Source organism: Nannobrachium achirus (assembly GCF_963921795.1).
Source record: "Nannobrachium achirus genome assembly, chromosome: 18".
Classification (NCBI taxonomy): Eukaryota; Metazoa; Chordata; class Actinopteri; order Myctophiformes; family Myctophidae; genus Nannobrachium; species Nannobrachium achirus.
In genome coordinates this window covers 59,745,178-59,771,988 of record NC_137825.1, presented here as the reverse complement: position 1 = coordinate 59,771,988, position 26,811 = coordinate 59,745,178, and the positions used below count along the sequence as shown (strand labels likewise).

The window sequence follows — 26,811 nt, the reverse complement described above, 5'->3', positions numbered from 1 at the left end:
CGTTCTCCCCATGTCTCCTAGGGTTGATACCCTCACAAAAACATGCACGTAATCCTGGTCTCAATAATGCTAATGCTAATGATGGAGGGGAAAGGAACTGGTTGGAATAACGTGTTCCTTCCACGCGCTACGTCCAAACCAGGGAAATATCCACTGTCAGGTGAAAACAAGCAACTTGGACTCCTCATGCATAGAAGGAAGCATGAGGTCAATCCGTTGTCTCCCCAGGCGCGGCAGAGGGAGAGCAGAGCCCAGGATTACATAGGCAATTGGCACTGGGTGAAAAAATGGGTTACAAAATTGTGGGATAAAAAATAGAAGAAAAAAAAAATTAAGTTGCTATATGCAGTTTTCTGCTGACATAAGCAGGAAACAGGCAATTGCTTATTTGTATTTTCTATTTTTATTGTATTATATTCAGACGGCTAACCGTGCTTCCTAAAGAAATGTTGTCTCTGTGACACTTCCTGGGGCCACAATCTGCCTCCAAAACTATTATTTTTTTCATCTGTGAGAAGTTCTGTCATTGGTCGATAGACAGATAGCCTGCCAAATGAGCAGACCAATCAGGACCGCCTCTTGTTCTTGTTCGGATTGGTTGAAGTGTCTGTCAATCCTTTTAGCCCCGGTCGGCTGGTTCATGCAGCAATGAGCTGCTAGTGACAGAGCTTCTTACAGATAAAATAATAGTTTTGGAGGCAGACTGCGGCCCCTAGAAGAGCCACAGAGACTAGATTTGTTTTAGGGAGCATTGTTAGCCAACTGAATATAATAAAATAAAAATAAAAAATAAGAATAAGCAAATGCCTGTTTCCTCCTTATGTCAGCAGAAAACTGCTTATAGCAACTTTAAACATTTACTGTATTAACAAGCTTGTTGCCAAGAATTAAAATCAACTAATCTCTTCAGTTGCCAGAAAATCCAGAATTGTACCTTTTAATGTGCACAATGTGCACGGGTCATGCACGGATGAGGATGCACGCCATTCACAGCTTTCAAACAAAACAATCCGCTTGGAAATCCGTTCAGGCATTCAAAAGATAGAGGCTATAGTGTGTTCTCCAAATGTAAACAAACTGGGCTGCCATGTTTGAAAGATACAGCTGTCCTGGGAGTCAAACATGCATTTCGCGATCGCGATCATGCCGAAACCAGAAGAGAGTTGTGTATCAATGCACTTCATTGATTCCTATGCCAGCTCTATTTTCGGTATAGGATATATAGGAGGTTTCCTCCCTGTGCGGAAATGACGCTGCATTCCGCAGTCTAAACGTAAGCTGGACTCACTGATGGTGACGGTGTCGTTGACCTTGAAGCTGCAGAGGACCTGGTCGATGTTCCTGGCGTGGAGAAAGCCGTTTCCTCTCACCACCACCTGGAAGGACTCTGGAAACACAAACACATTACAATGTGTGAGCGTCGACACTTCACAGATTGCTGCGTGCAACCAGTGCCACTAATGAATAAGACGGTGGTTTTACTGCTTCTACTCATAGACTGTAAAAAAATCACACTCGTGTGAACTGAGCGGTGGTGTGTGTGTGTGTGTGTGTGTGTGTGTGTGTGTGTGTGTGTGTGTGTGTGTGTGTGTGTGCAACAGCGCCCCTCCCTTAACATGTGTGGTCAGAAAAGGTTACTGCAGGCTACGGACACGGAGACAGACAGACATACCCACACACACGGCCACGTATAGGTGCGGCGTGACCACCGCTCAAAAATATGGACTAGGCCATTCACCAAATATTCGAATATTCAAATATTCAAATATCAAAGTCACTATTCGACGTTGTTCACCGAAGTCGAATATTCGCTTTTTTTCTTTTTCTTCTTTTTTTTAATTATTGTTTTCTCTTTAAAAAATGTATAGTTTATAAAGCTTGGCTAGATAGGAAGTCATATGAATGAGCTGTCAATGCCCCTGGTGGATGAATTTGTTAATGCTCTATACCAGGGGTTCTCAAACCTTTTTAGGCCGTGACCCCCAAAATAAACATATTTGAACTGGGGACCCCCACCCTGACAAGCACTTGGAATTGTAGGTATTACATTTAATGTGACTCGGTTCCACAGATAAACATTGTGAAAATAGCAGATCTAAAATGCTCACAACGTCTCGCAAACGCGAATCATGGTGATTGAAACAAGGCATTAAACTAGCGACAGGAACCATAAAGTATTTATGACAATGTTTATTGAGGTAAGAAAATCAAATGTAAAAGCTCGGGGGAAATGGATTGGAGAACATGTTGCTCATTGGCTGCGTCTGACATGCTTACATCACGGTGTACTACAAGCCAAGATGCTGCAAAAGATTGACCTTGTACTACAAGTTCAGTCTTATGCAGCCTGCCATGTTCTTTTTTTACCCTGCTGTAGTTTTTAACCTGAACTGGAAAACAAACTATGGATTTTTCCCCTTTAAATGGCTAAGTATAAATAGGGTATACAAACAGGCTGCTGTTTGACGTGTAGTAAAGTGCATTATCAAGAGTGTATCACTTCACTTCCACTTTAATCAACTCCCATGATTAATCACAGGTTGTCTCCATTCATCTCCACCCCTGACAGTCTCTCTCTCTCTCTGTCTGTCTCTCTCTCTCTCTCTCTCTCTCTCTCTCTCTCTCTCTCTCTCTCCCTCTCCGAGTGCGCGACACCAAAATAATCCTCCAAATTGGTCCTTTCCATTTGCCGAGCCATTCAATTTAAAGAGACCATTTAGAGGCCCATTATCCCTCGCCACAGTATCCACCAATCCCCACGGGTTTTCCATTTAGTGATCCAGTGGTCCATATAAGGTCGTGTCTTCCTGTCTGGGATTGTCATTATATTGGGGGAGAGGTACTGTGTGAGGGGGAGAACCCAGTAATGAAATGAGCACAGCACTCTCCCAATGATGGGCGTCTCTATTGATCCCAACGGTGCAGATGGGTCCATCCGAGCGTGCGCGCGCCCGCACGCGTGTGTGTGTTTTTCACTTTTACTATAGGCTACTTGTGTGGGCCGGCTGTCCCGGCAAGTAAAATGTGAGTAATAGACATGAGGACAATTTTCCTTGTCCTCACAAGAGCAATGATTGATTTATGATTAATAAAAAATAAATGTCTTAGAGTTTTCTTACAAGTAGGAAAATAATAAGACATTCCGCGTTAGGTTTGGAGTTATGCAGGTTTAGACATAGTTTTACTGAGGTTTTTTCTACAAGTTTTGTGAGCCCCTGTTCCACTCGCTGTTTTCTTAGTGATTATTCGATGGATTACTTTGATTATTTGATTAATCGAATAATTGAGATGTTTTTATTAGTATTATTATTTTTATATATCTAGGAATCGAATAACCACTTGTTAGCGTGGGGTGTGTGTGTGTGTGTGTGTGTGTGCGTGCGTGCGTGCGTGTGTGTGTGTAAGTGTGTGTGTGTGTGTGTGTGTGTGTGTGTGTGTGTGTGTGTGCGTGCGTGCGTGCGTGCGTGCGTGCGTGCGTGCGTGCGTGCGTGCGTGCGTGCGGTGTGCACATTACTCACCTCCTGCACACACACTGGAGGGCTCGGCTGCCAAAATCTCAATGCAGGACTTTTTGATGATCTGGAGATAAGATGGGGAAATGATATGGATGAAGTCATCTGAGCAGCACTCATGTAGTACTCATGTCATCTGACAAAGTCCTCAAAACAAAATATGGACTCTTTACAAATCCTAATGGGAAATACTATGAATGAACCGTCCATCAACGGGCAAGTCAGAGGCATCAACAGTCTAGGGTTCTTGAAATATCTTCCTTATACTGACACAGCAAACTTGATGTCGCACCAATTTCTGGGCCCTGGTGGAGTAACTTTTGCTATTGAAAAATAGCAGATATACCGGTACAAGTGCCGCGCTGCGAGCTTGTAGATCTGCTATTTTTGAAGACATGAAAATGTGTGAAAATCTTTTTGAATATATGTATTTTTTAAGCAGACATTTGTAACTCAAATTTTGCTTCTGGGGGGGTCCCTGGAACTAAATATTTTGAGATAGGGGTCCGTGGCCAAATACATAATCATCTTGGGGGTCCTTGACATGAAAAGGTTTGAGCATCACTGACATTGAAACATAGGTTTCTTGCACACATTTTCACGATTGTTCCAAAATAGCAGATCTACAAGCTGGCAGCGCGGCACTCGGTGCCGTGCTGTGAGCTTGTATATCTGCTATTTTTCAATAGTCAACATTCATGGGGTCCCCGCAGTGAATCCTTGTACCCAGGGCCCAGAATTTGGTGTGACGCCCCTGCCCGCGCTGTCCGCGCTCTGAACGTGTGCTCTGTGAAGCCGTATGCTTCTGTCCGCTGCAGAAGAACACATCATTCTCTGGGTTTTCTGACTTTGACAACTTCTAGGAAAAATGTGGACAGCAGGTCATGAATCAGCAATCCCTATACTGTACCTTACAGTGCATTGAATATTACCGTGTATAAGGACTATGTGAAATCCAGCTCAGATGTAGCTGTTGTTTCACTCTGTCCTTTGTTTTAACCTTCAGCTTACTCTGCTTCGGCCTCCCAGGAGGGAATTGTTGTAAAAAATATCTTGTTTTTTGTTTTTTTTTATTTACTTCTCTGGGTTGTGCAAGGATCTAGTCTGATACAGTAACTGATTGTAGAATACGAAAGGTCTCGTGTTTTATAATGTTGCAGTACACTTGCATTTCGTCGTAGTCAGGTGGAAACCTTGTATGTCCCAAACCGTTCGTTTTGCATTTACCATATCAAAAATGATTTAAACTAGTGAAAACAGCAGATCTACAAGCACACAACGCCTCGCACGCTTGTAGATCTGCTGTTTTCACTACTTTTGTGCGACGGCCTTGTATGATGAAGCAGGGCTTTACTTCGCGAAAAAAAAGTACACATTTGAAACTTGGAGATACAAGGTTTCTGCCCGACAGTGGCGATATACAGTATAATGTCCCCCTTTAAGCAAACGTTCTAAACTCAAATCTCTATGGAGGCTATCACTTCTACCATAGACAGGCCAGAAGTGAACACCCCTCCCCTTACCTTAGCCCCACCCCCTTGTTTCCTCGATCCTGTACATATAGTGTTTTTATAACTGCGATATTTTTGGGGGCTTTTTGCTTGCTATTTATTATGTCCATGAATTAAATACAGAGGGCTTTCAGCGTACAAAAGACCGTAAAAGGTCTTATTTGGGATGTTCCTTTTAGGCAGGTTTAACTGTACTACATTTTAATTGTATTGACTATACGTGTACTGTTCTCCATTTTTGTCTAATAAAATAATCAATCAATCAATCAAAAGGTCCCTGTCACAAAATGTTTTTGAGATGGCGGTCCGCAGCCAAACAGGTATCATTTTTGGGGGTCCTTGACATGCAACTATTTTGAGAACCACTGGCCTATTGCATAGCAGACCGCGGGTCCCTGAAATGAAAAATAGTTAGAGAATCCCATGCTCTGCAGAGAGCTAGGTCTGTTTCCTGCCACGGTCCAGAGTTTATTTACCGAGTCGATGACGCCCTGGAGAGCATGGAAACCTCCCAGCACGGGGAAGACGTGCTCGATGGTGTCTGCGATGGTGGCCAGCTAGAGGAGGAAGGAGAGGAGCAGTGTTACCAGATGGAAAATGTTGAATTATCGTACCGGAGGCTCAGAATTATCGTATTTGACATGAAACTATCGTACTCGGCCAAAAAAGAGAAATCACTCGCGTAAAAACGTAATTTCACCAAAAAATGCGTCTTTAGTGTAAGAAACGACCTCGTTTTAGACTCCTGCGTGACAAAAACGCATCAGATTTGCTGTGTGGAGGCAGGCAACTTCTTGGAGCTTACACAAATAAAAGCCTGAAACTGGTCTGGAAAGATGCAACCAGTGTTTTTAATGCCTCCAAGTACAGATCTAGGGTCAGATTGACTGATTTCCTGGCTTATTTTGAGAAGCCAAACCAGATCCCAGATCAGCAGCCAGGGAAAATAGTGAATTCACGCTCTTTTTGATGATATGCCGAATTCAGCCGAAATTATCGTACATTTGGGCATTTTTGGAATTATTGATCGTACATCGTACAGAGGGTCAAATTATCGTACAAATACGATAATTATCGTACGTCTGGCAACACTGGAGAGGAGAGACAGGGTTTGATTATATAAAAACATAAAGTATGACAAATGGTGAAAATCACAGATGTATTGTCTAGTGAGCTTGTAGATAGCTTTTGCTATTTTCAAAAATGTTTAAATATTGTCTAATTCAGTGGTTGTCAACCTGTTGGCCAGGACCCCAGAGGGGTCCCCAAATTATTTTGGGGGGGGTCCCCAGATGTTTAGCTAAATGTTAACATTGTTTTCTCACTCAAAAGTAAACAGACCAACATACAGTATAAGTGTAACTGTATACAGGGTATCTGCACATTTCTAAAGTGACAATTTAAGGACTTTAAAGACCTTTTTTATTCCCTCTGGTTAAACATTGATCAAATTGTCAAATATTAGAGGCAGAAATTGTGAAAATAGCCGATCTACATGCTCACAACGCCGAGGCGTTGTGAGCATGTAGATCGGCTATTTTCACAATGGAATAGATCGACTAAAACTAATTGTAACTCCTAAAATTCCAAGTGCTCGTCGCGGTGGGGGGTCCCCTGTTCAAATATGATTATTTTGTGGGTTGTGGCCTGAAAAGGTTGAGAACTACAGGTCTAATTGACCATCAACATTTACCTAAAGGAAAAGTGTATTTAAGTCAGTCTGACGTGACCAGAGGTAGAGATATCCCCACGTGGAAGTGAATGAAGAGAGGATATCAAAATCAGAGACACATGGATTTCCTGTCTAACCCATGGAGAGAGACAACCATCTAACAACTAACAATTTCCAATCAAGCTCACTGGCCATTTGAAAAGCTGAACGAACGTCTGGTGTAGGCTACCACGACCACAGCACTTGATTGAGTATAATATTGTAGATACTCCCGGTAAAATATTAACTACAAGTGAACGTTGCTCAGTCAAATTTGTGCAGCAGCTTCAAAAAATCACTTCAATAAATATATGTTTTTCCACACCTCCATGAAATGTAGTAGAGTCAAAAGTCCACTAAGTTTCCTAAAATACAAATCCTCAGTAATGAGAAATATATCTTCTCTGTCGGGTTTAAACCCGTTTCCAACCATTTTGGACATAAACGGTTTCAGGACGGTTTCAGGATTCAAATTCAAAGGCCTCAAAATCTCAATTTACAATTTAGGCATTTAGCAGACGCTCTTAAACACTTTTGCTGCCCCTTACTTTGAAGGGATGAATTTTCCTTGCTGCCGCGTCGCTTCCTCCATAGGCCGCTGCTCTTATTTTGAAGGGCCGGGCGGGATTTTGTACCTTTTTTTTTCACTTTACTTCAACGTTTACCCCAGATAGTCATGTGACAGTGTGTTGAAACATGCCAGCCTTGGGGTCAAATCCCTCGCGTGCACGCCCAACGTGCGCCGTAAACAAATCGCGGACATTACCGATGCAGAATGGACAGCCAAGGCGTACAGTAAGTCATGGTATTAACCCTTTCATTGACGAGCTGACATGTCAACGGCAGCACAAGTGTTAATACAGAGCCACTTACAATAAGCAAGGTAATACATTAATACACCAATACATCGAAGGCATAGAAATAGTAATCTAGGAAAAAAGAACGTCGGTCGAAACAAGCTTGTAGATCTGCTACTTTTGATGCTTTTGTGTGACCCTGTAGTATGATCAAGTGGGGCATTAATTTGACGAAAAAAAGAAAAAAAAAAGTAAAAGTACTGTCCGGTTCCAACACTGATTAAACCCTGGAGACAGGGTAATCAAGTGAAGGTCAGTTTGCAATCAACCTTAACAGGCCATGGCTGACAGAACATCATGTCTGCTGTTGTGGACCGCAGGTCACCCAGAGAACCTGAAACATCCTCCTTTGCCCTCGTCAGCTACAAGGTAATTGTTTGCATATCGCCGCTGTATATGTCCAAAACTGTAAGGTTATAGGACAGGGGTCTTCAACGTTTTCAGGCCAAGGACCCCTTAGTTGAGATAGAGATGAAGCAGGGACCCCTGCTATATATTGTATAAAATTGAGTTGCATATTTTCATAGATTTCATAGATAGATTCATAGACATGTTTGACAGCACTGTCATCAGTCTATGTTGGATTTGTGTTAATGTGTTTTTTCAGACATTTAACCACTTAAATCGTTGATACTTTGATCTGCTCTTTTTTTTATTAAAGTTCTCCTCAGAATAGGGATGTGAGGGTTAAAGTTGTTCATTTAAAATAATCACAAAGATTTGGCGGAACCCCTGCAGTACCTCTGTAACCCCCTGTTGAAGACCCCTGTTAAAGGAAATGGAAGAGAGAGCCTGATGTGTTCCAATGGATCCGATGCAGTTATTTAGTCTTATAGCTCTTGTTGATACTTTTTTTTTTAACGCACAGATCTACAAGCCATACATGTACAATCTCTTGACCCGTTGTGAGCTTGTAGATCAGATATTTTTGCTACTTTTGTGTGACACTGTTGCATGCCAAAGTAGGGCATTAATACAGGGTTCTTCAACAGGGGGTCTGGGACCCCTAGGGGTTCCTCAGAGAGACTAGAGGAGGTCAAAATATAGTTTTGCGATATGGAACATTAGCCAAAAACGGCAGATCCACAAGCTCACAACGCCTCGCAGAGAGTTAGTGTAGAGGGGGAAAAGGGCAGACCAAGTACAGAGCCAATGGTCAAGTTGAGTAAATATTGAAGGTTTAAAAGGTTAACTGTCTCAAACATGAATCCAACATATCAATAGAAAAGATAATAAACAAAATAAACAAAAACTGTAAACTACACAACACTTGCTGTCAAACAAGTCTATGAAGATGAAATCTATGAAAAGGTTTAATGTGCAACATAATGCTATACGTAGTATGTAGTGGGGGGTCCCTGCTTCATCTCTCTCTCAGCCAGGGGCTCCTTGGCATTAAAAACTTTGAAGACCCCTGCATTAATTGACAAAGAAACATAAAAATGTTAACTATGTAAATACAAGGTTTCTGTAATGATGTTAGGCCCAGTGTTGGGGAAGTTAAAGTTACATGTAACTGAGTTATGTAACTAAGTTACATTTTGCTGTAACTTGCTGGTAACTGAGTTACATTCATATTTCTGTAACTCGTCAAGTAACTGAGATACTTTTTGGGTCATTTTTGGCTCAAGTTACAAGTTGCAAGAAGTTACAAGCAAAGTTATAATTTTACGTTAAATTTACGTATAATTAAAATTTTGTTAAGATTGACGTTCAAATGTCCTCAACAGATCAAAATGTTCTTCTTTTTTAAATATATTTTAGGAACACAGATGTTTACTAAAGAAAATGTCAACCTTTTTGAAATACAACACTCAGTTGAGAGGCATATTTCTGCTGGCATGTGACTTTTTTTTTAGGATATTATATTTTATTTCGTGTTCACCAAATGTACATTCTGAATTTAACGCTGAAAAAAAGTAACTCAAGTTACTCAAGTTACTTTTCTATGCAACTTGAAACTTTATAAGTTATATTTCTCCAGGGCTATAACTTTAACTTACTAACATCAAGTTACTTGTAGCTGTACAAGTTACGCTTTCAAAGTAACTTCCCCAACACTGGTTAGGCCTTTATTACTCAAATTCCTCCTGTCCAGCCTAACATTAAAACAAAAAAGGCTGCCACAGAAAACCCATGGGGTAACGATGGGTTACAGAGTTTCTGGATTTGTTCTCCAGGAACATTTGAATTATGGGTTAGCAAAACAGTGCCGGGTCACCGGATATCCATTGCATGCTGTGTAGTGTGGTCAAAAGACATTTGGTAATGGGGTCTCTCTCCAGAGTCTTGTGTATGTGTAGTATTTCAATTACACTCAGTGTTTCTGTGGATTACATGTAAAAAAAATAATAAAAAAAACCTCAGTGCCAATCAATAGTACATGCTTGTCTAATGGGCCTTTTTCCACTGCGTGCTACCCGCCCTGTTTGGTTTTCCAGTATATGAGAGAACATGGTACAGTAATTGTTAACCAGCTCAGTGGCCTTTAGGGAGTCCGCCCTGACGTTGGGAAGTTAACACATATGGTGCCAACCCCGAGTTTCCCGAGTTTGAAAAGGTACCCCCCCTGTGCCAACCCCGAGTTTCCCGAGTTTGGGCCGTTTTTGAAGAAAAAAAAAAAAAATTCAAAGATTTTTTTTTCAAAAAAAAATTTTGGACCTCCAGAAATGCATGATCGCGATCGCGAAATTGCATGTTTAACCCCCATACCAACCCATTCTTTCAAACATGGCAGCCATGTTTGTTTACATCTGAAGAAAACATAATGGCTGGTTAATCATGAATGCCTGAACGGATTTCCAAGCGGATTTTTTTGTTTGAAAGCTGTCAACAGTGTGCATACACGTGGTGCATCATCTAGGCATGGGCGTGCACGATCCGTGCACTATAAATTACATGGAAGTCTATGGAGACCATGGCATCGCGGGACATTGAAGAGAAAAAATCATTGCAACTTAAGTGTTAAGAGTTCGATTCCTCGGCCAGGTCATACCAAAGACTATAGAACTGGGCCTCCCTGTTTGGCACTCTGCATCAGGGGCATCACAAGGGGAGGGAAAGTGGTACTGAGTTACTGGGGCCCAAGGTGGAGGGGCCTGATTATTTTATACTTTAGCTATTGAAAAATAGCAGATATACAAGCTCGTAGATCTGCTATTTTTGAAAAGTTGTGAAAATGTGTACAAATCTTTGAATATATGTATATATACTAGGGATGCGAAGATATACCGGTACGGATCGTAATCGCGATACAAACGTGCGCGATACGAGTGAATCGGTTCATTCAGGGTGGATCGGTACAACTGACGGCTGGAATCGTGATGTATCGTATCGTGAGTGTTTGGATCGGTACATTCCACGGTTGGATCGTTTTTTGCATAATAGTATTTCATTCTATACTGTGTTTCCGAGGCGCATTGAATGCCCCATCAGCCCTCCCCCCAAAAAGCACTTGTAGCGACTCTACAGACAGCGTCTTTTACAGCAGCACTGTGCCACTGGCTGCTCAGCGGAGCGCAGTGAACACCCGACCCGACGGAATGCAGAGACAGACAGACAGCACTCGTGAGCCCACTGGTTAAACATGCAAGATTAGTACCACGTTTAGCTTTATAACATCCCTGTCCAATGTTCGCTGATGTGATCCGTTGTTGTGTCACTGGACTGGAGCACGCTGCGTGATATTATGATCCACATTCCACACCCGTTTGTTCTTCTTGTCGAGTCTGCGACGGAATTGATTTAAACAAAGCAGAAGCTTCCACGCTTTAACTACACACACGTATGAACTATAACAACGATACTGGGCGTGCAGCTAGCGATTAAAACAAAGTATTTGACACTGTTTCACAACTTGTTACTGTAGCAGGGAGAACACTCTTCTGCTGCTGCTGTTCCCTCTGCAAAGAGAGGCTGGAGCCTGATTTATACTTGGCAGCTCGACGGTGTCGCGCACGCACCTAAATAGCAGACCTACAAGCTCACAACGTGACGCGTTGTGACTCAAATATCTACGTTTTGAAACATTTTGGCTAGAAATGGCAAAATCCTAGATTATATTCATACAATATAATAATAATACAGGTCAAGGATCCTTAACTGAGAAGAGAGAGATCAAGCAGGGACCCCCACTGTAGGCTATTTTATACTACTGTAGGCTATTATATAAAACTGTTGCAGATTAAAACTTGTCAGAGACTTGTTTGACAGCACTATTTCATCAGTGACATTAATACATTACTATGTTGTGTTTATTTGTTCACACATTATCTTTTCTATTAATATGATGGATTTATGTTATTCATTATAATCCATGAATTATTATCTCTTAAACCCTCAATAAGTGTTAATGTATTGGCTAATGTTCCCCCATAGGGTTGCTACTTGCTAGGGTTCAATGGTTACTGTAAAAACGAACTATTAATATTTGGCCGCCTCACATAACTCTGAGGACCCTAGGGGTCCCTGACCACCTGTTGAGGATGTAATGATATATAATAATGATATAATGATATAGTATTAATCAAACAATTCTACCAGCCAGCAAGGAGTGTTCTCCCAGATTTCAATAAGTTGGATTGTTAGACAGAGCCTAGTACTACAGTGAAACAATAAATTGTTTGGAAATTAAATGTAATGCATTTTTAGTAATTTTTTTGGGGGGGAAATTTACATGGGCTTTAATATAAATCCTTTGCATTGTGTTGAATCGCACCGAATCGTGAATCGTATCGCATCGTAAGCACCAGGGGTGTATCGCAAAATATCGTGAATCATATCGCATCGTATCGGGGTCAGGGGTGTATCGTGATGTATCGTATCGGCAAGATTTCAATGTATCGCAATTATATCGTATCGCTGGGAGTGTATCGTGATGCGTATCGTATCGCCTCAGTGGTCGAGATTCACATCCCTAATATATACCCTAACCCTAACCCTTTAAGCAAACATTTGTAACTCAAATTTTGCTTCTGGGGGGTCCCTGGAACTAAATATTTTGAGATGGGGTCCATGGCCAAATACATATAATTTTGGGGGTCCTTCACATGAAAAAAGTTTGAGCACCACTGACATGGAAACATAGGTTTTTCAAAAAAAAACCTTAGAAGGATTTGAAATATTCAAAGACTTTTTCACGATTTTTCATCAATAGCAGATCTACAAGCTCGCAGCGTGGCACTCGGTGCCGCACTGTGAGCTTGTATATCTGCTATTTTTCAATAGTTAAAGCACAAAATAATGTGTAATAATGCGTTCCCAGTTCATGGGGGGCCCACAGTGAATCCTTTCACCCAGGGCCCAGAATTTGGTACAACACCCCTGTCCCTGAGGCATACTAGTGTCATGTCCAGGGGGTGTAGGCTACTGCCTCACACTGCAGAAACAGCTACTGTCCTATGGGCCGCATGGCTCAGCAAGGCTCACTTACAGTGATTTATGGTATCAAAGTTCCAAGTGAGCTGAGGTGATACCAAAAAGGTGACATTAAAACACTGCAGACTATACTGAATGGTCAGAGAGAATCGCCACGTGTCACGACCGCCTACTGTTTCAAACCTTTAAAGAGGATGTTTCTACAAATGCCTTCTAAATCTCTCTTCATTTTCAAGATTTTTCAACAACGTTCAAAAATAGCCAAGAATAACCAACGCTAAAATAAAAAAATAAAAAAACACATATCATCACTGTCGGGCAGAAACCTTGTATCTCCAAGTTTCAAATTGGTACACCCTGCTTCATCAGACAAGGCCGTCGCACAAAAGTAGTGAAAACAGCCGATCTACAAGCACACAACGCCTCGCACCACTAGTTTAGTTTTTTTTTTTAAATGATAAAAACAAATGCTTTTGGACATACAAGGTTTCCACCCGACAACGACGATATGTTCCCCCCGGTTTTAATATAACTAGACGTTGTAAATGTGAAATGAATCACTGTTGAGCCACAGCATGGACTGTGATATCAGTTTTTATCATAAACGGTTACATGTGAAATAGAGGATTTCCAGACAGTGTTAGGATTAAATTAGCTGTAACTTGAGCATTGTTTATCACTTTTCAATACAAAGAGTTGGACATTGTACTTTGAAGGGGTCCTCTGCAGTGGAAAGCAATATACATTAATAGAGAGTTGATCCGTTACCCATGCATTGGAAAACATCATTTGTAGTACCTGAGTCTCGTTGAAGTCCTTCACTCCAACACAGTAGACAATAGCTCCAAGTGACCGGGCTCTCTCTCCCTGTTTGAGGACGGACAAAACCACACATGCAGTGGCGTAAGTTCAGAAAAAGCTAAGGTATGGCAACATGACTGGTGTCTTGCACGCGTGCAAAGGTGCGCGTGCAAGACACCAGTCATTGTTGCCATAATACCTTAGCAACAGGCATGATACATTTATTTTAAGAGGTACATTCTATTTTTCCCCCGTTTCTACAGTTTGTTCAAGTGCAGCTAAACTTTAGCCTAGTTCCAGACCCTGAATCGCTAGCCACACCCCTTCAAATTTTTGTTTTGGCGATTCAGGGGTCTAGAAGTGCTCTCATTGAGGCCTTCCTCGTTCGAAAATCTGTACGGCGAATCAGCGTCATGAATCAACGTCTTGTGATCAGCGTGGGTGGGGGTTTCCCAGAAGTCATCTGCGTTTCCAAGTAAACCAGCGCCGCCGCCGTACCGTACCGCGCATCGCGTCGCGGTAAAATGCGGTAAATTGCGGTAAAATGCGATCGTATTGATCTCGCTATGAAACACCAGTAGCAGGCATGTTATGTTGTGTTTGATTACTAGTTCGTAGTGCTCCTGACCTATTCTGCCTGTTTCTTTGGTTAGCAAGTAGCACTAGCAAGCAACAGGCTAGCCACTAGCCAGCCACACATAACAACACTACTCATGTGTTGTCAGACGGTGAACCAATCGCTGAAGACTGCCTCTTTTTTGGCAACGCCCATCCCTGCAATCGCCTTCGGTGGAAGCGAGTTCAGACTGAATAATGGAGTGAAACGAAATGTCAATTCAGGCTGAGTGTCAGGCTAGCTAAACTTGGCATAATATAGTAAACGTGCCACAATTAACAACAATGCATTGCACCTGTGCAGCTGACCTACGGAACCTGGGAATATACCATTTTGTCAAGATGGGGAGAATAAAAGTGTGGAGAATATACTTATAATACCTTGTTAAAGTGACCATTTTGTTAAATTTGGCATTTGTAGTTATTTTAATGTAATTTTACAACATAATTCTCCCCCCTGGACCCAGGGTATGGCAGCTGCATACCCCTGCCATACCCAATTGACGCCCCTGCACATATGAAGACCACACGTAACGGTCTGTCGGAATAATGACACATGGCACCAAAGTGTCACATCCTTTGTCTTTAGAGAGGTGCTTGGTTCTTTGTTTACCTCTTTGAAGCCCTACACGATTCTCTCTGCACTGTGTTATGTGATTGTGATTATTAGTATGTGATTTAATTATTGACCTTGTTTATTGACCTGAGTTCACATAGCCCCTTTTCCACTGACATGGCCCAACACCACACCACTCCACACCGCCCACTTGTGCCAGGTTTTCCACCGCAAGGACCAGGGTAGAGTGGTGTGAAAGTGGTACTAAACGTGGTACTAAAAAGTATCCAATACAGAGTAGGTCTGAGCTAGGCCAAACACTTCATAATGACTGATCACTCACTGACTTTTCATTTAGACCACCAGGATATAGTTGTAATACATCATGATAATAAATTATATTGTGTTATAACCACTATTATTATCTATTATAATGTATTATAGTTTTAATAGTAATACATTAATACTTTAGAGTGTATTATAATCACAGTTATAATCCATTATAGTGTATTATAATTAGGATATTTGTAATACAAATTCATAATTGTATTATAATATCAGTTAAAAGGGTCAATGGAAAATGTAGATATTTTTATGTGGTGTGGTGTGGTGTGGTGTGGTGTGGTGTAGTGGTGTGGTGTGGGGCTAAAGCTACAGTCAAAAAGGGGCTTACTGTAAGTAAGAAAGTTGCTCTGAAAATGTGCATCTTCTTGTGAATTGTAATTGTAAACGTATTATGTTGTAGAGTGCTTGCTCAGGGGAAGCTACTGACAGGAGTATGTCTCAACTATTGTTTGGTGTGAGAGGAAACCCACACGATTGTGGGGAGAACTTGCAACGTCCACACAAAAAAAGGCCCGGTCGGGCTCAAACCCAAGAGCTTCTTTCTGTGCCAATAAACTTGACGTGAACTCAGTGTTCCTCACCTCCTGCTGTGCTGTGATGAGCTGGTGATCCTGCAACTCTCCGTCCGTCAGTGCAATGATTACACTGGCTGTGCCTGAGAGAGAGAGAGACATACACCAGTGGCATCAGTTCAGAAATTACATTACATTTATTTTAAGAAGTACATTTTATTTTTTCCCTGTTTCTACGGTGTCTTGGGCTGGATATGGCAGCCTGGAACGGTTGTTCAAGTGCAGCTAAACTTAGTAAACGTGCCACAATTAACTTAATTATAATAATAATACCTTGTTATTTTTACCTTTTTTGTTAAAGTTTGCATTTGTAGTTATTTTACTGTAATTTAACAACATAATAACCAGCACAGATAGACAAAGAGACATTCATGGATTTATATTTAAAAGTAACTTTTATTTCCCTCCCTAGACCCAGGGTATGGCAGCTGCATACCCCTGCCATACCCAATTGACGCCCCTGACACGCACGCACGCACGCACGCACGCACGCACGCACGCACGCACGCACGCACGCACGCACACACACACACACACACACACACACACACACAGAACCTCACGGCTTCTTACCAAAGTTCTCGCGATGGATCTGCTCGTTTGCCTTCAAAAGAGAGAGAACATGTTTAGTCAGAGGCTTATGAATTGCGGTGGTATTAGATAGTAATTATAAACACACACACACACACACACACACACACACACACACACGCGCACACACACACGCACACACACACACACGCACACACACACACACACACACACACACACACACACACACACACACACACACACACACACACACAGTAAATCCTTGGTATTAATTTAACTTAGAAGAGTTGACCACCCGTAAGGGTTCTTTTGTGCACTTTTTGGAGTCAAATTAACACTGAGCATTTTACAGTGTATACTGTATAAATGTGGTCATTAAATGACAGACTCTATGGTTGACAAACAGAGATAAAGACCTACCCTCTCCAGTCCCAGGTTCATGAATGTGTCTCCTCCTGGTATCTCTCTCTTCAGAGCGTTCAGCCCCTTCCTGATATCCACTCTGTACACATAGGAAACACAGTGGGACGAGTGTTGATGGGAAATGTATACAGAAGTCAACGTGTTGAAGGAACCAATACAACGAATGAATAATTAAAACATCAGGGCCAGGGGGGCACAGACCATGCCTGCACAAACATCTCATACAGTACGATGCACCTCATTGAGTTGAATGATTACCGGTAGGTTATGTCATCTTGACTGTGACTGTGATCTTGATCGCATTGGAACCAAACGCGTCGTGAGCTATTCAGCCCTACAAAGCTAAAATGGAGTTATCTACATTTTTGGACACATGGACTTATAGGTGTATCCCAAAGGTCAAAATAGCCTTTGTGATTTTGGAGGACAGTGGCGTCAATTCAGCAAAAGCTAGGGTATGGCAAAGATGCCATACCCTAGCGTCCACGTCCGCGTCCATTTTCCCCCTGGGTTTCTACGGTTTCTTGGGCTGGATACGGTTTTTCAAGTGCAGCTAAACTTGGCATGTTTGTAAACGTGCCACAATTAACAATACCTTGTTAACGTGACCATTTTGTAAAAGTTTGCATTTGTAGTTATTTTACTGTAATTTAACAACATAATAATCAGCACAGATAGACACTTTGTCTATCTGTGCTGACATTCATGGATCTATATTTAAAAGTACATTTTATCTTCCCCTCCTGGACCCAGGGTATGGCAGCTGACGCCCCTGTTGGAGGATAAGCAATTACCTCAAAAACAGATATACAATTAGTGTAATATCACCAGTTGAAACACTTTTAAACCCATTTATCAGTTGTCTTTTTTTTCCGTACTGCACTTTAGCTTTGAAGGGCAAAATATCTCTCTTCTTACTTCCTTCAAAGGTCATAATAATGTTACTAGTGAAGGTGTAAAAATGGAACGGGTCCATTTGGTTCCATTTGTACTTCATAGTACCAACAGACAAGATAAGACACGCATGATTGCATGATATGAAGCATAATTCATCGAATTCTCATGCTGTTTAATCAAACGATCGGGCATAAGGGCCCTGCTAACAGTAATGCCCACTGGCTATGATCTTCATGATAACCTGTTACTTGGTTACAATTGTTTGCCGCCAAGATGCCACCAGTGTTTGAATACTATGAATTTATTTCCGACTTTTCCCACATATTTTGTTGCTACTATGAATTGGTTACAGCCGGGGACAGCCCAGCAAAAGGACATGCAGTTCTGTGTGGTTCTGCAGACAGGGGCGTCACAAGGGGGGGAGTGGGACTGAGTTACTATAGGGCCCAAGGTGGAGGGGCCTGGAATTATTTTATACTTTAGCTATTGAAAAATAGCAGATACACAAGCTCCCATGTTCACGATTTTTCAAAAATAGCAGATCTACAAGCTCGCAGCGCGGCACTCGGTGCCGCGCTGTGAGCTTGTATATCTGCTATTTTTCAATAGCTAAAGAACAAAATGTGAGTGAATCCTTGTACCCAGGGCCCAGAATTTGGTGCGATGCCCCTGTGTGCAGAATCCAGGGGAAGTGGCTTTTCTGGTTAGATGTGACTGTCATGGGCGCGAGAAGGCATTAGTCAAACTTGCACGTTGTCAGCGAAACGTTGCGGACAAAACCCGCAACAGGAATGCCAGCTCACTATCAACACTGACAGGCTGTTTCGTTAGCGTCGGTGTGGAATGCTGGGTGATTTGTCAGACTCAAACTAGAGGTCCTTACCATAACTCTATGGTCCTTGAACAGTAAAATCCTCACTAGTGGCGTTTCCATAAAGCCACTTTTTGCGCATTAACGGCTTAGTCGCAAAATGTTTTTATGGAAACACTTCAAAATGCGAATAAACTTTCATTATCCGCAAAAAAGATTATCCGCTTGGAGGAGGAGGATTTTGAGGCTTAATCGAATAAACTAAATGCGCAAAAGTGAATGGAAACGGGTCAGACAATACATTCGAATAAAGTACGACGTTCTAGGTCCATTTCCCCTGCCGCTTTGTCCATGGTACAGCGTTAGCCCACAAAACAAACATGTTGTTTGTTACACACGGAGTGACACGGACCATGTGTGAATTCCTCCCGTTTTCACCTCAAGCCATCGGTGGCGAGCGAACCCTTCCTCATCCCACGGTGTTGCGTGCCTGAAGTGCCCAATCTACAAGCTCACAGGCACAGCAGCTCGCATCCACGTCTCCGCGCCGCGTTGTGAGCTTGCATATCGGCCACCTGGCCTTCCAGAGGACGCTGAAACTTGCACTGTGCAACGACGCGACCGCGGTTTTCCCGGTGGGGCCATGATGATGACTGATAATCCCTTCTTCCCACTACTAGACAGCGACCGAGTGACAGCAGTCAGACGTGCAGACGGTGCAGTGCTCAGGTTCGGTCTGAAAAAAATCAGCCCGATCAACTCTTGCGACGTCGCTAATTCGAATGACACCCGCAAATGGAAACATGCTAAATTCGCTTTGTCTTAATGCGTATTTCTGATAATTCGCTTCCCTAATTCGAATAAGTTTATGGAAACGCCACTATTGTTAATGGTTTAATTGTTGAACTCATGGAGTGTACAGAGCTAAGTAAAAGGACTCTTTGTGTTGACCCACTTAAACCCTATATACGACAGTACAGTATTTTCTGGACTATAAGGCGCACCTGACTATAAGGCGCACTGTCAATGAATGGTCTATTTTCAAACTGTTTTCATATATAAGGCGCACCTGACTATAAGGCGCACATAATAGACGCTACCGTTGCGTTATGCATCAAACAGATGGAGCTGTGCTAAAGGGAATGTCAATGTCAATGAATGATCCATATATAAGGCGCACTGGACTATAAAGCGCACTGTAGTTTTTTGAGAAAATTAAAGGCTTTTAAGTGCGCCTTATAGTCCGGAAAATACGGTATATACTTTATTAGCCTGGCGTTGCTCATACTAATTCCTCACTGCGTATCGGATATTAGTCTGGACTCTCGAGCAGAATTTTTGTTTCCAAGGGGTGGGTTAATGGCTCTGGACACGATTGGTTAGACCAGACCAATGCTGGGCCCTGATTGGTCCCCCGAATTTTTGGGGAGAGGAAATGGATTCACAATTGAGCGGGGCCAGACCCATATTCACCAAGAGCACGTTTTTTTTGCCCAGGTGGATTGGTCTGGTTCCAGGCTAATACGTTATAGCCTACTAGACCCCCTAATTCTTTCCCCTCTACACCAAATGTCTTTGCCAAAAATAGGCAATACAAATGCTCACAAGGTGTGTTGTGATCTGCTGGTAGATCTGCTATTTATGCCAAATGTTTGCCCCAGAATAGGGACGCTAGACCTAGGGGTCATGTGGTTAATTTTAACATTCGGGATTTGACTGTGTATGTTGGCGTGTGCTTTTGTTCTTGGGTCTGGATTAGGGCATTAACGACTTGTAATTTTTGCGACGCGACTCAGTAAAAAGTTGAGTTGAAGTCGACTTCATCGTTTGATGACGTCATCACATCACACACGACCCCCCAATTATTTCGGGGGGTCCCCAGATGATTAACTTAGTGTGCAACATTGTTTTCTCTCTCAACTGTAAACAAACCAACATAAAGTATAGAGGGTATCTTCACATTTCTAAAGTGACAATTTAAGGACTTTTTAATACTCTAAAATGACAAATTCAACATTGTCCAAATTGTCAAATATATAGAGGCCGATCTACCGATCTAGCCGATCTACATGCTCACAACGCCTCGCGTTGCGAGGCGTTGTGAGCATGTAGATCGGCTATTTTCACAATAGAAAGTATTTCTTTTTTTTTCAACTTTGACTTTCGACTTTCTCTGGTGGGAGTCGACTGAGTCGACTTTTTCTTCATGCCCTAGTTTGGACAGATAGGTTTGAGTGCTCTGACTGTTGTCTCCTCCACATCTGTGTGTGTGTACTGTAACATGTGTGTACTGTAACATGTGTGTGTACTGTAACATGTGTGTACTGTAACATGTGTGTACTGTAACATGTGTGTGTACTGTAACATGTGTGTGTACTGTAACATGTGTGTGTACTGTAACATGTGTGTGTACTGTAACATGTGTGTGTACTGTAACATGTGTGTGTACTGTAACATGTGTGTGTACTGTAACATGTGTGTACTGTAACATGTGTGTGTACTGTAACATGTGTGTGTACTGTAACATGTGTGTGTACTGTAACATGTGTGTGTACTGTAACATGTGTGTGTACTGTAACATGTGTGTGTACTGTAACATGTGTGTGTACTGTAACATGTGTGTGTACTGTAACATGTGTGTGTACTGTAACATGTGTGTGTACTGTAACATGTGTGTGTACTGTAACATGTGTGTGTACTGTAACATGTGTGTGTACTGTAACATGTGTGTGTACTGTAACATGTGTGTGTACTGTAACATGTGTGTGTACTGTAACATGTGTGTACTGTAACATGTGTGTGTACTGTAACATGTGTGTGTACTGTAACATGTGTGTGTACTGTAACATGTGTGTGTACTGTAACATGTGTGTGTACTGTAACATGTGTGTACTGTAACATGTGTGTGTACTGTAACATGTGTGTGTACTGTAACATGTGTGTGTACTGTAACATGTGTGTGTACTGTAACATGTGTGTGTACTGTAACATGTGTGTGTACTGTAACATGTGTGTGTACTGTAACATGTGTGTGTACTGTAACATGTGTGTGTACTGTAACATGTGTGTACTGTAACATGTGTGTGTACTGTAACATGTGTGTGTACTGTAACATGTGTGTGTACTGTAACATGTGTGTGTACTGTAACATGTGTGTGTACTGTAACATGTGTGTACTGTAACATGTGTGTGTACTGTAACATGTGTGTGTACTGTAACATGTGTGTGTACTGTAACATGTGTGTGTACTGTAACATGTGTGTGTACTGTAACATGTGTGTGTACTGTAACATGTGTGTGTACTGTAACGTGTGTGTGTACTGTAACATGTGTGTGTACTGTAACATGTGTGTACTGTAACATGTGTGTGTACTGTAACATGTGTGTGTACTGTAACATGTGTGTGTACTGTAACGTGTGTGTGTACTGTAACATGTGTGTGTACTGTAACATGTGTGTGTACTGTAACGTGTGTGTGTACTGTAACATGTGTGTGTACTGTAACGTGTGTGTGTACTGTAACATGTGTGTGTACTGTAACATGTGTGTGTACTGTAACGTGTGTGTGTACTGTAACATGTGTGTGTACTGTAACGTGTGTGTACTGTAACATGTGTGTGTACTGTAACATGTGTGTACTGTAACATGTGTGTGTACTGTAACATGTGTGTGTACTGTAACGTGTGTGTACTGTAACATGTGTGTGTACTGTAACATGTGTGTGTACTGTAACATGTGTGTGTACTGTAACATGTGTGTACTGTAACATGTGTGTGTACTGTAACATGTGTGTGTACTGTAACATGTGTGTGTACTGTAACATGTGTGTGTACTGTAACATGTGTGTGTACTGTAACATGTGTGTGTACTGTAACATGTGTGTACTGTAACATGTGTGTGTACTGTAACATGTGTGTGTACTGTAACATGTGTGTGTACTGTAACATGTGTGTGTACTGTAACATGTGTGTGTACTGTAACATGTGTGTACTGTAACATGTGTGTGTACTGTAACATGTGTGTGTACTGTAACATGTGTGTGTACTGTAACATGTGTGTGTACTGTAACATGTGTGTGTACTGTAACATGTGTGTGTACTGTAACATGTGTGTGTACTGTAACATGTGTGTGTACTGTAACGTGTGTGTGTACTGTAACATGTGTGTGTACTGTAACATGTGTGTACTGTAACATGTGTGTGTACTGTAACATGTGTGTGTACTGTAACATGTGTGTGTACTGTAACGTGTGTGTGTACTGTAACATGTGTGTGTACTGTAACATGTGTGTGTACTGTAACGTGTGTGTGTACTGTAACATGTGTGTGTACTGTAACGTGTGTGTGTACTGTAACATGTGTGTGTACTGTAACATGTGTGTGTACTGTAACGTGTGTGTGTACTGTAACATGTGTGTGTACTGTAACGTGTGTGTACTGTAACATGTGTGTGTACTGTAACATGTGTGTACTGTAACATGTGTGTGTACTGTAACATGTGTGTGTACTGTAACGTGTGTGTACTGTAACATGTGTGTGTACTGTAACATGTGTGTGTACTGTAACATGTGTGTGTACTGTAACATGTGTGTACTGTAACATGTGTGTGTACTGTAACATGTGTGTGTACTGTAACATGTGTGTGTACTGTAACATGTGTGTGTACTGTAACGTGTGTGTGTGTACTGTAACATGTGTGTGTACTGTAACGTGTGTGTACTGTAACATGTGTGTGTACTGTAACATGTGTGTACTGTAACATGTGTGTGTACTGTAACATGTGTGTGTACTGTAACGTGTGTGTACTGTAACATGTGTGTGTACTGTAACATGTGTGTGTACTGTAACATGTGTGTGTACTGTAACATGTGTGTACTGTAACATGTGTGTGTACTGTAACATGTGTGTGTACTGTAACATGTGTGTGTACTGTAACGTGTGTGTGTACTGTAACATGTGTGTGTACTGTAACGTGTGTGTGTACTGTAACATGTGTGTGTACTGTAACATGTGTGTGTACTGTAACGTGTGTGTGTACTGTAACATGTGTGTGTACTGTAACGTGTGTGTACTGTAACATGTGTGTGTACTGTAACATGTGTGTACTGTAACATGTGTGTGTACTGTAACATGTGTGTGTACTGTAACGTGTGTGTACTGTAACATGTGTGTGTACTGTAACATGTGTGTGTACTGTAACATGTGTGTGTACTGTAACATGTGTGTACTGTAACATGTGTGTGTACTGTAACATGTGTGTGTACTGTAACATGTGTGTGTACTGTAACATGTGTGTGTACTGTAACGTGTGTGTGTACTGTAACATGTGTGTGTACTGTAACGTGTGTGTACTGTAACATGTGTGTGTACTGTAACATGTGTGTACTGTAACATGTGTGTGTACTGTAACATGTGTGTGTACTGTAACGTGTGTGTACTGTAACATGTGTGTGTACTGTAACATGTGTGTGTACTGTAACATGTGTGTGTACTGTAACATGTGTGTACTGTAACATGTGTGTGTACTGTAACATGTGTGTGTACTGTAACATGTGTGTGTACTGTAACATGTGTGTGTACTGTAACGTGTGTGTACTGTAACATGTGTGTGTACTGTAACATGTGTGTGTACTGTAACATGTGTGTGTACTGTAATATGTGTGTGTACTGTAACATGTGTGTGTACTGTAACATGTGTGTGTACTGTAACATGTGTGTGTGTGTACTGTAACATGTGTGTGTGTACTATAACATGTGTGTGTACTGTAACGTGTGTGTACTGTAATATGTGTGTGTACTGTAATATGTGTGTGTACTGTAACATGTGTGTGTACTGTAACATGTGTGTGTACTGTAACATGTTTGTGTACTGTAACATGTGTGTGTACTGTAACATCATCTGTGCTGTGTTTACCTGTTCTCTGTCAGTTTCATGATGACAGATGCTCTGGAGGAGAACGTGATGAAGGACATCCTCAACATGGGGCTGAAACAAACAAACACACAACAAGAACACCTTAAACCACACTGGTCAACAGCAGCGGCGTCAGTTCAGAAAAAGCTAAGGTATGGCAACATGACTGGTGTCTTCGCGCGCGTGCAAGACACCATTCATGTTGCCATGCCTTCGCAACAGGCACGATTACAGTACATTTTATTATTTCCTCCTGTAGCAAAGGTTTGGCAGTTGCCAGCTTGCCATACCCAATTGACGCCTCTTATCAAAAGAGGTCATTGCGACCATAGGTCGCAAGTTTACTATGAAAACCGGCACATCTTGTCCGCATATCTCTTGGCTGTACGTCACGCCTGACACTGTGGTTCTATGGGTTTGTCTGTGCTTCTATGGGTTTGTCTGTGCTTCTATGGGTTTGTCTGTGGTTGGGTTTGTCGCTCTGACATCATGCTCTGATGATGTCACTTCCCAGCAAGCACGGTCAGGACCTGGACCAATCAGTGACGTCTCGATTCACCCTTTGTTAGACTTCTGGTTGGTCCCTGACTGACCAACCAGCAGGCTCTATCTGCCTTGTCCCGCCCTGGTTCCGCCTTTTTTATGTTGAATTTGCTAAAACATAATTTTTGGAGAAATAAAAACATTTAAAAACATTCTGAGTCACTAAACTGCCACTGAGCAGCTCCATTTTACTGAAACCAAGTTTGAAATTAGAATTGAACACACAGAATAACAATACGAAGCAACTGAATTAAAATGGTAGTGGATGGAGTGTCCCACCGACGTCATTACCAGGACGTCATTATGGACTTTTTTAGTTTGACAGGATTTATGTTTGTGAAATCAGGTGATATTCTAGGCCAGATAAATATCATAACTAGTTAGATATGTCCCAGAATATAACCTTATATGCCCATATTTCAACTAACATTACAAACAATAACATAAATCCTGTCAAACGTCCTGGTAATGACGTCAAGATCATCTATCTATAAATGCGAGAAGTCTCTGCGTGTGTATCTGTCTGTCTGTCTGTAATCCGCGTATCTCGAGAACCGTTCGTCCCACCGGCTTCAGATTCGGCACGCGCGTTCCCCGCCGCGGCACGGAGTGCAGTGCCGGGTCTCGACCCGACCCGACGCGCGGTTTTCCCGAACCGGCGAGAAACGTTCGGAATCTCCTTATGCGGAGTTGATTGTTGACATCAGGCTGTTCCGGAGGAAATCGGCGAAAGCTCTGACTCATTGTGACATCACTTCATAAAAGGCTCTGACATCACGTACGCCACATGAGTCAACAAAAAATCTCTGTGAGTGTGTATGTATGTATGTAATCCGCGTATCTCGAGAACCGTTCGTCCCACGGGCACGCGCGTTCTCCATATATGGGCATAAAATGAATGCCCCCATATATGGGCATAAAATGGATTGCAGACAGACAGATACAGATATCTCCATATATGGACATAAATGGACAGAGGCAAACAGATGGTCAAAGATCTCCATATATGGGCATAAAATGGACGTAGACAGACAGATACAGATATCTCCATATATGGGCATAAATGGACACAGGCAAACAGATGTTCAAAACGGGTCCTATGACAACAGGTATAATGAGGTTTGCATTAAAGGGGGAACCGGCACTGTGTCTGCAACACAGTTGGAGGCACAGACAGATACTCCATATATGGGCATAAAATGGACGCAGATAGACAGATATCTCCATAACTGCAGTGATCTCCATATATGGACATAAAATGGACGCCGACAGACAGACAGACAGATACAGATATCTCCATATATGGGCATAAATGGACGCAGGCAGACAGATGGTCAAAACGGATCCTAAAGGGCGGGGCATTCATTCCCTATTTACATTGTTCCGAGTTGGCCAGGTCGCCGACTAGACTTCGGGCGGCCCAGCGTCTAGTCCCCTAAATGGGCTGTGATCTGGCCCCAATTGAGACGTCACTGCTCCAGGTCCTGATGTGCTTGCAGGTTGTGATGTCAGATCACGCTCTGGCTTGATGTCCCTTTTATGCCCATATATGGAAATCCCTGTCCCAATGCTCTATATCGGGAAGCAGGAGGGACACCTGCTGCTTATAGTCAGGTGCGGCTTATATATACAAACATTTGTTTTTGTTTTTCTAAATTTAGCTGATGCGGCTTATATTCAGGTGTGGCTAATTACGATAGATAGATAGATAGATAGATAGATAGATAGATAGATAGATAGATAGATAGATAGATAGATATGTTGTGTCTGTGGCAAAAATTGAATTTTGAAAAACGGGTCCACCACAAGCCATCAT

At 42.0% G+C, this 26,811-nt stretch overlaps 1 protein-coding gene across 1 annotated transcript in view; it reads right to left on the bottom strand.

Annotated features, from left to right (window-relative positions):
* Window positions 1-26,811, bottom strand: part of antxr1c (ANTXR cell adhesion molecule 1c) — a gene marked incomplete at both ends in the record, with an annotated part of 156,242 nt that overhangs the window by 62,196 nt on the left and 67,235 nt on the right. The window contains 8 exons of the mRNA XM_080747017.1: window positions 1,289-1,387; window positions 3,519-3,579; window positions 5,500-5,580; window positions 13,766-13,834; window positions 15,866-15,939; window positions 16,430-16,460; window positions 16,829-16,910; window positions 24,453-24,524. Of these exons, the coding sequence (XP_080603143.1) occupies window positions 1,289-1,387; window positions 3,519-3,579; window positions 5,500-5,580; window positions 13,766-13,834; window positions 15,866-15,939; window positions 16,430-16,460; window positions 16,829-16,910; window positions 24,453-24,524 (569 nt within the window). The remainder of the gene's footprint in view (window positions 1-1,288; window positions 1,388-3,518; window positions 3,580-5,499; window positions 5,581-13,765; window positions 13,835-15,865; window positions 15,940-16,429; window positions 16,461-16,828; window positions 16,911-24,452; window positions 24,525-26,811) is intronic.